At 38.2% G+C, this 16,666-nt stretch overlaps 1 protein-coding gene across 1 annotated transcript in view; it reads right to left on the bottom strand.

Annotated features, from left to right (window-relative positions):
- edil3a (EGF-like repeats and discoidin I-like domains 3a) overlaps positions 1–16,666 on the bottom strand; it is a 105,951-nt gene that overhangs the window by 74,121 nt on the left and 15,164 nt on the right. Inside the window, exon 2 of the mRNA XM_079271016.1 lies at positions 5,001–5,030. Within this exon, the coding sequence (XP_079127142.1) occupies positions 5,001–5,030 (30 nt within the window). The remainder of the gene's footprint in view (positions 1–5,000; positions 5,031–16,666) is intronic.

Below are 16,666 nucleotides of genomic sequence, written 5' to 3'. Positions count from 1 at the left end.
AAGGGGATTTTGGAAGTTGTGGTTTCCTCCATCCTTATCCAGTGCAGCGTTGACTGGTGTTCAAACCAATATGAAGCTGCTCGTAGTTGGGCAGCCCAATAGTATCCCTGGAGGTAAGGGAGTTTTAACCCACCTCTGTCATATGGTAAGTATAACAGGGTCATGCGCAGTCTTGAGCGTCTATCGTTCCAAATTAAATTACAAAAAAGCCGTTTCATTTTAATAAAGAAATTAGGAGGAGCAAGTGGGATGTTTTGAAAAAGGTATAGGAATTTAGGAAGAATATTCATCTTCAGAATATTGATACGCCCAATCATGGAGATTGGCAAAGATTTCCATCTATTAATAGATTCAACTACTGACTCAATCATAGGGTTATAGTTAGTAGGTACCATGGATTCTATTGTAGGCGTGATTTTAACACCGAGGTATGTGAAGCTATCCACAATGTTCCTAAATGGAGAATTTAGTGGTGGATTTAATCTCTCAGATTTTTTCAAAAATAGGATTGTAGACGTAGATGCATTAACCTTGTAACCTGAGAAACTACCATATGTTCCTATTAAACTTAGTAAAGAAGGTATAGATTGTTTCAAGTCTGTCAGAAAGAGCACTATATCATCAGCAAATAGTCCTATTTTATTCTCGATATCATTAATTGTGATACCAGTTATCTCACTATTGCCTCTAATTGCAATTGCTAGAGGTTCGATGGCCAGGACAAAAAGAAGAGGAAACAAGGGATACCCTTGTATTGTACCTCTACAAAGAGAAAGCTGTTTTGATACCATATAGTTGGTCATTACTGAAGCACTTGAGTCATGATATAAGAGTTTGATCCAACTAAGGAAGTAGTTGCCTATTCCAAAACGGTTAAGCACTTCAAATAGACATTTATGCTCGACCCTATCAAAGGCCTTTTCCGCATCAAGTCCTATCACAGCCATATCCGGTATTTCTTTCTTGGCATGTATAATGTTCATCAGTCTACGAATATTGTGAGAGCCCTGTCTTCCTTTAATAAATCCATTTTGATCTAAGGCCACAATAGATGGCACATGTTTCTCCAACCTTCTGGCAAGCAGTTTTGCTATTATTTTCACATCATTATTGATTAAAGAAATGGGGCGATAGGATTCACACTTTGTGGAGGGCTTACCTGGCTTTAATATTAAAGTTATTAGTGCGTTCCGCAAAGATGGAGGCAGCTCATTATTTTCAAGTGACTCTTCAAACATATTCAGTAAAGGAACCAATAGCCTGTCCTTGAATTTTTTGTAGATTTCAATAGGAACAACAGCTTTCCCTCCTTTCATACTGTCTATGGCCTCTGACAATTCAGATATTGCAATTGGGGAGTTGAGTTCCTGTTTTGCGCTCTCACCAAGGAGCGGTATTTCTATCTGACCTAGGAAGCTGTGCATTGTGTGAGATGTGGCTGGACTTTCTGACGTGTACAATTTAGAATAAAATGTCTGGAAAGTACTATTTATTTCTTGTGGGTTAGTAATTGTCGTCCCTTTCTCAGACTCAATATTTAAAATTGATCTTTTTTTCTGCATAGACTTTAAATGCCAGGCCAGAAGTTTCCCTGCCCTTTCTCCTTGATCGTAGAATGTCTGTTTCAGTTTCATTACGCTATTGAGTGCTTTATTTGTGGACAATTCATTATACTGTGCTCTAAGAATGGCCAGTCTCTGTCTCGTCTCATTTGTATCATTAAGGTTCATTTCTGTCTCAAGTTCTTTAATATCTTTTTCTAACTCCATTCATTTTAAGTGCTGTTTATTTGATATGCTGCTTGTATAGCTGATCATTTGGCCTCGTATGTAGGCCTTGAATGCCTCCCATCAGCAAAAGTCTTCTTTAAAAAAAAAGACATTTTCCTGATTGTAATGTTTGTGAGCAATCCCAAATTGCATTTGGCAAGAGAACTTAGCCATAACTTAATACAATTTAGATAATCAGACAGAGGCTGGCTCCAGCCTGTTTAACAGAGGACCACTGATCCGCATTCTGCAAAGGGACTGTTTGTTATCCACTTAACCTTTAAGCTTCTTGAGGTCTTAGTGGCATGATGCAACCAGGGTGCATTTATAGTATTTGTTGTGCTATTATTTGAGCTGCTCCTATGGGCTTTGCAAACGTTCAGTCTGCGGTTGGTGTGCGGATGCCGGGGCCGACCCCTCGTGGAGAGCTCTCAATGAACTGCACCCTAAACAGATGAATGAGCAAGAAGATGATCCCTCTCTTTCTCTTTGTCTTTAATTTCAAACAAGAGATGTAATGTAGAGAATTTAATTTCATACATCTTGTGCACAGGATTCGCTCATATACTGGCGCTGAAAGCCACCGAGGAGCTGTGTGTGTAATGCTTTGAGAGGACGGATGTTAAAGAGGAACATTTTTCTTACTGTGAGTATTTGAGTATTCGACTATCCTGATGAATGAAAGTGCCAATTAAAACCACCTCCTGTTTAAAAAAAGGAGGGAAAAAACATTTGAATGTACTGTTAATGAGCTGGTTATTTTGAGCTCACTGATGAGACTCATTAAAGAAACGATGCTCATGAAACACATTAACATTCAAGCTCAAATTTGATGAATTAGTTAAAATAATCAAAGTGGTCATAATATCACGAAGTAATATGTCAAATTAAAATATCTCCCACTACACCTTAAAACACAATAAAGAAGGTGAGGCACTTAGAGCAGGCAGACTATGCTCACTACATTTATTATTGTTGTAGTTATATTGTTATGGTGATATTTCTCTCTGGGATTTTATGCAGCAGAAAGGTAAAGATACAGTAAGTTACCCACATCATTTTTATTTTAACGATCTTAAGACATTTCCATTTGGTATGATATTTTGTACAATATGAAAAGACTCCTAGATGTAAAGAGAGAATCTGACCTTGTAGATAAAATGCAAGTCATTTCATCATTGTATTAATCCAATGGGGGAGGAGGACAAAATGAAATCCGATGCTCTGTCATGTTTAGCACACTGCAGAATTTCTCTCTCTCAACCTCAAACTTCTAATTTTAATCATAGCTTCAGATGCCATGTTTTAAGTGGGCCAATGTTCACAGACTACAAAAATACAATCAAATCAGCATGGACATAGACGCAGAGATACACACAGGAGCTAAAGAAACACAGGCCAAGCTTGCTTAAGATAGTCCTCTCTATGTGTGCAGACACAGATGAGGGCGTGAATATGTGCATTAGAGATATAGAGGCTGTGAAATAGCAACCGATATGCTAAATTCTTCAAACCTGTCATGAGTAATTTGCCCTTCCACATCACCCTGTCCTATTTTCTCTCCAAGTCCAGTTCCAGGTCAGTGGTCACAAGTCACACCTAATTTGGGTCATTTCAGGATCTGCTAATTATTTTTGCTGTTTGTCGCATTATTCTCTGTTATCTGAAATGTGTACAGTATGTAGAAAAAAAGATTTACTGTAGTTATTCAAACAGTATATTTATGGCAAAAAAATGAATGAAAGCAGGGTTGACGTACAGTATATATATATATATATATATATATATATATATATATATATATATATATATATATAGTATGTGATGTCCGTCTTTAGTGCGACATTTAGTGCGACCAAACAACTCAATTTGAATTGTTTATTCTGACTTTGGTGAAAAAGTTGACATTTATTATTTAATTAGGATTTTTCAATTATTCAATCTTTTTTTGTTTGTGTTGTTAAACTTTTCAATATATATTGTTTAATTTAATTGAAAGGGTTTATTTTTATATTCTATATCAAATATACATTCAGATTATATATATATATATATATATATATATATATATATATATATATATATATATATATATATATATATATATATATATGAATGTGTGCACATGCACATGTAGGTACATACTGTATGTTTGCTATCCTATTGTCTGACTAACCCATTTGAGTCTGAGATTACACTACGCGTAGCGTAGCAACAATGAACTGCTTTGATTTGTGGGGTATTATTTCTTATCTAAATAAATCTTTCTTGTTTTAACCTATTTGATCTCAAATAAACCAGCAGATATTAATATTGATGAAAGAAACGTAGCCAAAGACAATTAGATGCTGAGGATGCACTTAGAAGTAGGAAGTTTGTATTTAGTCGCGGTACTTCCCCAGGATGTGAAGTGACATTTTAATTATATCACTGATGAAGATAAATCAGGTTCTTGTTTACTATTGTCCTCTGTGGTCTTGCTTTTGTAATAAAACTCTCGTCACATTAGTTATTTCAATAATGAGAAGCACTACTTCTGAATACCAAATATTTCCCCTGAGGAAAATGGTTTTATGAGGAAGTTTCTGTATGATAATTACCAGATATTTACTTTACTCTTCATTACAAACACTAAGAACAGCAAAAACACTCTCAACGCGCTCCTTAGGGATTGGATACACTGTCCTGTACATTCTGACTGATGCTAATGGCACGCAATTAAGGATGCAATGCATTGCCCTTTAGATAAAAGAGTATGTTGAAACGTTGAAATTGCTGTATATTAATGCTACTCTTAAGTTAATGGATTGTAAAGCAAAAGCTCACACAAACTAGGAGCCATTTTCCCTTGAAATTACGCAAGAAGCTCAGGTATTCTGAAAAGCAATCAAGGTAAAGCAATTGCGGAGCTGAATTGGACCGTTTGCTTCTGAAAACAATCTCATAATGGTACGAGACAAAGACGAGCTATTTCGCAAGAGTCACACTATTAGAAGAGGTTTAAATAGGACTGCCGTATGAACTGAACTACCAAATGATATAATCATGAGTGCTGCTGACAGGCATGATCGGTGAGCTGATACAGGAATTTGTCAATGATGAAGGGAGGAAGGGGGCTTGGTCAAGATTTAGTCAGGGAACGAGCTCTCTCTCTCTCTCCCTCCCTCTCACTCACACACACACATCCATAAATGACGGGAAATCACGTTACCAAGCATAAACATTTCCCACCTGCTGAAGTTGGTTCCTCACCATCTGCTGCTACAGAGGAGGAGAGGGAGGAGGGGAAGAGAGAAAAATAAAATTAGCTTTATCACAACTATGTCACAGTATTCAGTGATTCAGCTGCATGCAACGCTGCTGATTCAACGATATTATTAATTGCACCGTGCACTGCCAGATGTGCATCTCACACCAGATGTAATCCAAGGGAGCATTCAGAATGTAAAGCCAGACACGCCTGCTACCTGTAGGGTAAAAGATCCTGCCAAGAGAACTATTCCACACTGCCACCATGAAGCGTACACCGTGCCATAGCCCATCCCCCATTTATACACTTCTACACTGCTATATGTCCTGGTCGGTGGCCTTTGACTAAGATGTGTTCATCATTCTGGACCAGTGTAGGATTAGCCCCTGCGGCATTCATACGTGTTTACTGCATCCCTGGCTCCTAAATCCCAGTCCAGCTCCATGGCTGAGATCTTGCCTGTCTGCCACCATTACCACAACCCTCCATCTCCATCACCACTCGTAAAATTGCTCTGAAAATGCGCCCGATAGCTGGACACAGCTACAGAGGCAAAAGACCAAGGGCGTCAGATTCATGGGATGACAAATAACATTTGCTATTATTGTTGGGGATGATCAGAGATGTGTTACAGGATGAACCAATTCCCTTGGATCGGTTTGTTGGATGGATGAACATGAATGTATTATTTGGGGCTGTTTTCAGTCACGAATGATACTGCCTACCAATGAGCATGCTAGCTTAATTAAAATATGATTAAATTGCATGTACATTTTTCAATTCACAGTGCTGCATACGAATGAGGTATTAGCATATGGAGAGGGTTAACGCTGCATAGAGCACAATGCGGACAGGGAGTCATATATGGATGTCAGCATTGCAATGCAGCTGCAAATGCCTTCAAATCCATCTTAGAAAACCAATCAAGTCAACACGTCCAATCATATCAATGAGAAACATGCAGAGAGTACATTTTTCTCCTCTCCACAAACCAAACATCAGTGCTCTGTCACGTCTGCATTCCCTGCAGTGTCTTTAGGTGTGAAAATAAAAATCACTTCACAAAGTGCTCTCAGAGGTTTTTAAGAAACTTTTATATTGCCAATCTAATTTAATGTGGTACCGTATTTCTGAGGGGGGGGGGGGGTCTGTATTCTGTGTATAAATGTCGAGCAAGACAAGCTGAGCTGACTGTTTTAAAAAACTTAAGAGACCTCTGGAACAAATTATTTCAACTCAGACAGCAGCCATGAATCTTTCCCCAGCAGCGGCACACTGAGGGGTGAAATAGACTCACTTAGACATCCCTGTGATAAACAGAGAGAATCAAAGAGTGAGCCGCAGCCTTTAACACTTCTTTAACTGTAAGATAAAGCTGAAGTTGAAGTCACAAGGAGCCAAAGCCAAGCACTTTCCCAACCTCTCATCTGGGTGGCAGAAGATGCTCCCCTTTGTGTTTTCCCATGCACATGGGCCAATGTAATCCCAAAACCAAGCACATTCCACGCTTCACTTAGAGCGGTTTTCTTTCTGCTATTTCCTCTCGTCTCTTACCATTGGGGTCAAGACACACACATGCAAGTCCACAGACACATTGTGTATATAGTGTACACTGTGCACACCATTACACACTCACAAAGAAAAGGAAAAGCAGAGTGCAGACAACTATTCACACCCACACATAATTACACACGCTGAGAAAATATAGACATATAAAAAGGTTGTTATGTGTTGCATGTGTTGATGTGGTGAATCATAACAGTGCATAAAATACGAAGCTTTAGTTGTATGAGACACAGGGCTGGCTAAATGTATGTCTTCAATCGTTGGTGTTCCCTAAGATGAGTTAAAACAACCCCTCTGAGTCACATCACTTGAGTTATTTCCAATGGAAATGAACATCACTATTTATCTATTGTTGTCTAGTCAGATGTAGACAGTGAGAATAGGCCTGCCGCATATTTCACGCCGCATTCTCCTCCCGTTCCGCGATCTCCGCTATCTACTCTGCAAGAGCACCACTACTGCATCCTGTGCTGCGCACGGCCCAAGACCACTGTAAGGTTTAAAGAAATACAACCAAGTCAGAGCGTCCCCCCCCCCCGATACCAAAATGATAGTATGTGAAGCCAGACCTGTCTTTAGCTAAAGACAGGTCTGACTATGCGAGACTAATTGCTGTCTGACAAGAGAAGATGTACTTCCCGTAAGATAAGAAAAGGGTTTGCCTCTACTGAAATAGTGAAACAGCACAATTGTAAGTTAACTATAGTTGGTCATTTGTAAATGCCAGGCGGTTGTACACACACTACAGACAAAACTGTCTTAATCTCACATACATGTGATGTTTAGGCAAATGAGGGGTGTTAGCTTGCCTTGGGGATACACTTAAAAGAACACATGTTTATACTTTCCGGACAATGTGCTGTCCTCAAAAGCAGCGATAATGTGACAGTATTATATAGTAGAACCTCTTAAGGAGGAAGTCGGGACGGATGGTTGGGTTAAGGTGTGATTCTGAAACATGTGAGCATGGTTCAGGCCCCATCTTGTAACAACAGCCAATGTTGATTTATCTTGACCCCAACAGAGTTGTTTTCTTAACCTTAACCAACACATGATCTTATCCAGGTGTTAACCACAGAGCAGGCATGTGTAGTTTGTGAAATGGCTGTATGGGTTGTTTTAGAATTGGGTATTCTAAAGGTGCGTGTAGCAGTGCCATTATTTATTTTCTTTTATCTTATTATTGTATCTATTCATGTAAATATCAATCTACCATGCCTTCCAGAAAGGATGCAAAGAGGATACTGTTCAGGGAATCAATAAAGGGCTTCACAGACAGTTCACAGACTGGTATTGAATAATTATTTGTCTGTCTCATCCTGCTGTTGACGGCGCACACATCTGGTGGAAATACTTGCAACGCCTCCAAAAAAAAAAGGCATCACATGACATACTACTAGGATAGTAGCAACGCGGAAAAGAAAAAAGACAATTGTTTCAGTCATATCCTGGCAACATGTGCCTTTCTTTTTAGAAATGAAATGGTTTTGTTCATATTATCCTGCAAATATAACATATTTCAATTTCCCTTAAAAGGTGGTTTCATTTATTTCCCATAAAGGTGTCCGTCAAAGCCAAACCAACACATTTCCCTCAGCAGAAGGGCTGTAAACAGATCTATCGTGAATCTAGAGACAATCATGATTTACGACCGGATGTGCTTACTTCATATTCTATTTTAAAATGTGATGTGGTACAAACATTAAGCAGTCAGTTCAGTTTAATGTCAATCATCAACAAGTGGTGAAAACCAAACCCAACCTGCACATTTGAGCTGTAAGCATACATACTATCAAACAATGCATGGTAACTTTCTCCATTATTCAGCCAGACAACTATTAAAACTACAAATTAGTTTATATAATCAATTGAATGTGTTACATGGGAATACTACAGGCCTATGTGTATGTTTTCTTGTATTTTTCCTACATTTGACGAATTAATACATTTGTAAAACATGGAGGGCTCTGGAGATGGCTTATTTAAATGGTCCCTCCTCCTTCCCAGGAGAAGGTTCTCTCTGTTGGGCATATTGCTTTAATCTGAATGACAGCCGGGAGGAAGTAATAACCATCCATAATCTAAATGGGAACCAGCCAGTCTGTCCAGCATAGGGCTGCTGTGACCTCAAGGTGTTCAGTGGAGATATAGGGGCCGGTGCACAGGACGAACAAGTCCAAAAACCACGACAAAACACCCACATAGTATACACACACATACCTACATACATACATACATACATACATAAGGAGGATACATATGCACACATAAAAACACACAAATTAAGGTGTTTACATATATAGATGCAACAGGACAGGTTTGGGTTGTGGGTAATGTGATGTAATATTTCCTTCCATTCATCATTAGCAACAGTTTTGACTTTGTTTCTACAATGTGGCTGACTGGGCATGCCCTTCAACAGCAATGACCTGTTTACATGCACACACACCATCCAATCACACTTTATAAATTACTAAAAATCAATAACATAATATGGATCAATAGTAGCCTACATTTACCGGTAATAACAAACACACATACCAGTAAATCTAATAATCTGCTTTTCCCCCCAAATCGTGATGTTGGGCTTAATTTATTCTATTTCTATATTTCTATTAATCTAAACCTAACAATGTAATGTATTAGACCCTGCATAGACTACTTTTATCATCCACAGTGAACTTAAAATGTTTGTGCAACCCCAGTCTATTTATCGGTTGTATTTAGCTCCTCCCATTTACGGTCCAAAAAAACCAAGATGGCAACAGCTGAAATGCTGAACTCCAGGCTTAAAAACCGTAGTCCATAAACCACTGGGTGATGTCACGGTGACTATGTAGACTTCTTATCTACAGTTTATGGTCGTTTTCTGAGACATAAGGTGACACAGACCTGCAAAAGCGTTTTACTGTGCATCAAACAGGAATCATGAAGTTCTAATTTTATATCAACAGTAACCACCTCACTGTGAAGATCAGGAGGTGTATTGAGGAAGCAAACAAGTCATCAATACTCAAGCCACCATGTTATATGCAGCTGTATAAGAACCTTTATATAGTTACTTTTACCAACAGCCTATATTACAGTAAGGGCTAGGTGTTCAGATGTTGAAATAAATACTGCAGGGTTAGCAGTTAAGTCTGGCTTAACAGAAATCCCTCCACTTAATTAAGGTGGATCAGCAGGGCATAGATCATAGCTAGTGATTAAGGACAGATTTGCTCGAGTAGCTTCTAACATTTTCAATTTCAAATCTGTACATCTTAAAAAGAATTCCAGCAAAATGAGAAAATAAAGAGTTGTACTCTTGGTATGTCATGTCACATGTGTGCTTTAATATGGCGTTGGCCTTACCAATGATTGGGAGATTTATAGAGTTGATGGTTGATGCGATGCATTTCTATAAGGTGTCAAGAGGAAAGTGGTAGACTTGAAGTGAATGAGAGTGTGAAATGCATTTGGATCACCTCTGATGAACCATGTGATCACAGTTTCACAAGCTGACAGACATCTAAAAATGGAATTATAGAAGGTGAGAGGGACAGAAAGAAAACCCTCAGCACTAAAGAAACCTGCAGTACTGTAAGTAATCATATTAGTTCATGACTTAAACTCATAAAATGATGGACCTCACTGCATCACAATAGTACATAATCAATTGGTACAACAAATAAACAAAAGAGCACTATTTTTGCTCTGTTTAAGTTTCAAAACAAAGTGTTTCATCTGGTCTGTGGTTGTGTGCACAGCTTTCTTTTCCCTTTAATGTAGCCATCTTATATTTCAAGAAACGAAAGCCCTACTTCAGTTCTTGACAGCCGCGAGTGTCCTAGCAAATGATGTCAGTGTAAGTGATTTTGCAGAGAGAGAATACAGACAATAAAGTGTCTTCTTTTCTCTCAACATCACTTGAGGTGTCAAAAGATTTGGAGTACAGTCCTCAGATTTGATAGGATACTTGTTAGCTGCCTAAAACAAGGATATGACTGGCTGGCTTAGCAATACCATACTGTAGATAGAGTGAACACCGACAGGACCACAGTTAGTGTTGTAGAGTTATAACAAAATGTATGTGTGAGTCCTGAGTTTGAGACGACATGTGAACACGTGCACCCCAAAAATATGCTGAATACAAAAATGGTGAAAAACTGTTAATCGGCCTAAATCCACAATTCAGAACTATATAGTTCACAGTCTTTACACACATTTCAGCATTTATTTTCTGACATGAATGTATTAAGAATCAAATCTCAGATTATTCTTTACCTGGACTTTAACATGGTGCTTGCCTTCTTAATTTTCATCAAAGAGAGAAATAATATTTATAATTATGAGACATAATTGTCCATTAAATGCAATGTGCTGATGTCAATACAATTACATTGTTTTGAGTGGGAAGAGGTTGCATAAAACATTTCATGCACTTTTCCCAGTGTTGTTTCCTTAGCATTAGCATAAACCCTGCAACCCTGTAAGGCTTTAATAATTAAGAAGAAAGTATTGTTTTGATATCCGCATTTGCCTGGGTGAGAGGTCAACACAATGATTGCAATAATTGTAATGATGACAGCAATACATCACACAGACGTGGGAGCTAGCGCCTGTTTCGTGATGTTGTTTGATGGCATTGACCGGGTGGATGTTTTGCACAAAGGAAGGGTTGTGGTTGTTTTAATATTTAGTTCATTACAATAATAATTGTCTTTTATTGCCAGTGTTATATATTGTATGAGTGGTACCCCTTACATTTACATATGAAAACTTAAGTAAAAGTAAAATTATTTATTGTTTGATTGTCTTAAGATATAATGAGGTAACGGTAATAGACGATGCTTCTATATATTGATTATATTGGCAAAAGTTAGGTATTAGCTGGGATGTAAACTGAAAACCCAATGATAGCTGGCCAGCAGTCAAATTGAGCTCCATCTGACATGATGACTTCGTAAAGCGTATCACTCTTACCTTCATGGCCAATCGTTCCACGACAAAGTCAGAAACAATCCGGGTAATGGGTCGAATTCCCATTTAGCAGTGTAGCATCAAGAGTGACAGTCAACTGTCACTGCTAATGCTGGCAGCCCAGACACCGCTCGCTGGGGCTGACTAAGCCTGTTTGCGTCTGTCAAGTGTCACATGTTATGAATCCCAAGCAGTAAAACTTTTGTTGGAGTTTTCATGTTTCTTTCCCCTATTTGGCAGTGAACAAACGAGTTTAATTTGCCACAGGACTGCGTTCAATTACAGCATGACTCAAGTTGCAGTTTAAAAGGTTCCACGTGTTTGAAGCCATAAATGAGCAGCGTTATTACAATCAACTTGCCAGGCAGCAGCAGAATAAGATTGACATAAATCGTCATAGAGTTGTTGAAATGGTAATTCCAGGTAAGAGTTATTATTGATCTACGTGATACAATTTAGCAAACCAACATTAACACTTGCTAAATTTTAAAAGGCACTCAACTTACGTAGTCAGAATATTTAGAAAAGCAGACTTGACTGCTGGAAGAGTTTTGTTTGTTTGTTTTAAGACAGCTGTCCAACTGGCAAAATACACCGTAAGAATATATATCAGCTCAATTTTGATTTGTCTGACAGCAAAGATATAAAAAAGAAATGTCTGAAGTGGTTTGTTGCAAATGAGGATTTAGTTAGCTTTCACTTTGGCACAATCTGTGTACATGTGCTACATTAGCACTACAGATATCACCTTTCCTTGTACCCCCACCCACACACACAAATGCACACACACACACTCATTCACTCTCCAACCCCCAGCAGATGTTCATTGCACATCTATCTCCCACAAAACATCACCCTCAAACAGGGTAGAATATTTACATATTTTTTTGGGGGCAATTTTTGCCCCCACTGACTGAAATCCAGGGGCATTTTCAAAAAATTGGGGGCACTTTTTGAAACTTGTGAAATAACATTTAACCTTTGTTCAAAACAATAAATATACTTATTTAGGCTTACAGTATATGAGCAATTGTCATCAAATGCCAATAATAATATTTTTGTAGCACCTCGAATAGTGTGATATTACCCATTTTTGTCCTGAACTTATGCATGAGTCATTGTGTGGAATATTTGAGAAAAACATTTTTATATCACCATAAAAATTAAAAAAAATGTGCCATTTGAAGATACAAATTCAGTTCAGAGTTTTTGCTCAGTAAAATACCTGAATTGACTGTCAGTCAGGTATTATTCATTTCCAGCAACCCTCAAATCAAAGAATAAAGACACTTCACACACAATGTAGGTGTATTTTCCCTTTAACTCACGAGATGCAGGTAGCATGTTTTATACTTAATGTGAATATAATTTATTTAATCTAATTTCCATTATGCAATATTTATACTTTGTTGGCATCTTATTCTGAAAACCAGATGTTCGTCTGAAGAAACAGGATGTTGTCTCACGTTAATCTTTCCGGTAACTTTCAAAGTCCTTCGCTCGCTCCTGATCTGCGCCGTTTGAATGAGTTTACCGTGAATTTCAGGATATAGGTGCACTAACATTTAAGTGTCTGCTGAGTTGACCGCAGTCTCGCAGTCACAGGTCTGATTAAGAAGCGCTCCATTTTTTTATTTGTTTAGAAAGTTCGGGGGCATTTTTTACTCCTTTCCTAGTGATATCGGGGGCAAAATTTAATTTCTTAGGGGCAGTTTTGCCCTTTACCCTCGTGTATTTCCGACGCTGTCCTCAAAAGTGTTTGTTCCGTGATAGCAGTGCTTATTGACATGAAATCATCTTGCTCTAGAGTGGGTGGCTAACTGTGTAATGACTCACAGACATAATACCGACAATAATTAGGGAGGCATTGTTGATGTTTCTCCAACTAATGACGAGGAAGTGCAGTAGCACATCCCTTTATATCAACTTGAGTGGCAAGCGCTGTCTCTTTGTAAGTAAATAACCCATCCATTCTCATTTTACGTTTTTGACAGCCGAGCAGGACTGCAGGGTAAAGTCATCCATTAACGAGTGGCTCTTTGACACGTGTTTCGGAAGAAAAGGAAGAAAAGAAAACTCCAGGATGAGAGACAAGATTTTAGATTAAGATTACTGACAGACACTACAACTTTACTACAATAGTATGATTTACTGTGTATAACATTTTTGCTTTATAGTTGTGTTTCCCAATGTAGTGGGGAAACCACTGCCAAAAGCAGTATATTAAGGGAATGGACCACAAAGCAGTGATAAATGATGTGTTTCAAAATCCTAGTTAACAAAATCATAAAGTTGCCTTTCGTACAGTGAGCCTAATGAAGTATATACTGAAGGAAATTATAAATAATCCCAACCCATCTGTAACAATGTAAACAGCAGACAAATGAAACAGACTACTATCAGCAAGTAAACCCAAAATACCATTGAATTTGGAGATTTAGTCAGTATATTCACTGTGACTTGTTGGCTTTTAAGGGCATTTTCCCACCTTATTTGTTTGGTCCAGACATTCAGACTTTTCCGTTTCATCCAAACCAAAATTACAGTTCTCAAAATCTACCCAGGATCGCTGACCAGACCAAACATTGGTCCGACGAAAAGGGATCGTCTCGGTCCGTATCAAATTAAACCATGGTTCGGTTAATTTCTGATGTGCAAACATTACTTGGATGGTACGGACTTTTGGACAAATTACATAAAGTTCTGGCAGTCTTTCGCAAGAATCAGAACAACAATGTATCCAAACTAAATAAGCTGTGGTAAGAGAGGAGAGGAGACCATTTGACATTTCTTCATATTATTTTCCGAGACGATGAGAGGGAGAGGATACAAGAGGACCGGAGAGCCCATCAACAAACCAATCAACTGCAAGTATTGGGAGCTCACGTAGGTGAGGAAAACAGGATGTAGGTATGTCATGTGTTTGTAGTGTGCTCGCTTCATTGCAATGTGAAACCAATACTAACTGGATCAAATGTATACAATACAACAAAATCACAAGCCTTGGTTTGGACTGGCAGGTGTGAAAATGCCCTAAAACATGTACATATTGTGTTGAGTCTCATTATCAATATGAATTTAAGATATTGATTTGGCCTAAAACAAAGCAGAGCTCTTCCTTTGAATGAAAGAAACTATGCAACTGTTTAAAATCAATAATATCACAGACCGTATACTGTATGTGATTGCTTGTGGAGAGGATGTTGAGTCAAATCGAGCATCAAATTGCAATTCCAAGCATAACATAGAGAAAATCCCATTGGATCAGACAGTCGACAGGGAAGTGTTTTTGTAATGTGGTCAATACAGAGTGCAGACAGATCCAAGGCCGGATTCATACTGTGTTTTTGACACATAATCAATTTTCTTTTTTTTTTAAGTCTGCTCTTCAGTGTCAGTGTGCTGAACCAAGTGTCAGCTAAATTATATATGTTTTCAATAGTGCTATGGCCAGTATTGATTCTCCATAGCCTATAGGAGGCTACCTCAATAATACAGAAGTGGACACAATTGACAATGTTCCTCTGACAATTGTCGAATAAATGCAATACCTGATGGTGGTAATTGAAGTTGTGTACAAATTCTGAGATTTGATCGATTCCTTAGGCAACAGATCGAAAACACAAGCATGTTGCATGGCATAAAAAAAACAATTCATTTACAGAATAAATGCTGCTATTCTTCCAGAGATGATTCTAACCTCAATAACGGTTGTTGCAACTGTGCAACAACCAGACGCCTTGGAAGGGAGGCTGACATACATGGCAGCGCAGCAAGTCTTCCTTTTCAGCAGAGCAACTATTTCTAAGGTATGTTATCTGTATATTTTTTTCTTTGTGCCCTACTGTTCAAAAATATCTCATAACCAAAACATCTATGGGAGATGACGTATAAATGTCTTAAACCTAACACATAACTCAGATGGATGGACTTGTGTGGAATGGAATCTGTCACGTTAAAGATGATCCCAGGAGAAGTTATACAACTACTTGCAAAGCTGTTATTATACAAATAACCACAGGACTTGCAATAAAAGGTTTGGTCAGATGGCTTTGAAAACAGATAATAAAACATAATAGACAGTGGATATATACAGAGAAGCCCCCACTTCCAAGAACATATATATTTATTTGGTCTTCGCATCCAAATGAATAACGCAAGTCGGGATTATAACTGCAACAGTGCAAGAAGAAAAATGGAGGAAAAGCAAAATAGCAAAATAGGTCAATAAGTGACAAAGTGCAATGACAACGTAATGTTGCACAAGCTGTTTCCAGAAATTTGACTGCGAACCTCAGTTTACTTCACTTATCTGAGCTGGAACTCTAAAGGTTACAGGGAAAATTCAGATTTTTTAAAGTGGGGTTGTATTAGGTACTTATCCACACAGTGTATTGTATACAGTAGATGGCGGTCGGAGCACCGACACAAGAGCTAAGCAATTGACTGCTGTGAATAGAAGCACCAGCAAAATATATTTTAGCCACTTAAATGAGAGACTTACCGAAAGAAAATCATCATGTTAAGTGTTCACGTTATGTAGAATATCTCATCGCTTTAACCTGCCGTGAGACAGCCTAAAACCACCTGGAATGTTAACTGAGGGTCTTTTGTAGACCATGGATTTTTCAAAAGAAAGGTCATGATGAATACTCTTAACATATAATGCCCTGCTTTATATTCAACCAAAGGGCCTCTGAAGGTGCTCATACGCATGCTCTGGGAAAAGAAGAACATGCATCGCGGACCACATCACTGGAAGTCAGCAGAACTGACCTGAATAATATCAGAACAGCTGACAGTGTTCATGGAAATGCTGGAAAAAATCTTGTGCTTCAGGTATAGGGTTTGGCATTGCGATGATCATATTTTGTCATGAGTAAAATTATTACCACAACGCCCCTACTATATACTGTATATATGTATCCTGTTATCATTCAAATTCAATCTAAACAAGGTTTTATTTTTTTAAGTCGTTAGAGAACAGCTGTAATAAAAGCTTCCGTCAATCCACACCAAGCGATCTCTCCTTCCATTCTGTATCTTGTTGTTCATCAAATGACAAAGAACCCAAACTTCAAAGAGTAAACTGGATCTTTGTGTCATTGCCAAGTATGTA

Source organism: Melanostigma gelatinosum (assembly GCF_949748355.1).
Source record: "Melanostigma gelatinosum genome assembly, chromosome: 6".
Lineage (NCBI taxonomy): Eukaryota > Metazoa > Chordata > Actinopteri > Perciformes > Zoarcidae > Melanostigma > Melanostigma gelatinosum.
The sequence above is the reverse complement of the archived record's forward strand: the minus strand, read 5'-3'. Positions and strand labels throughout refer to the sequence as shown.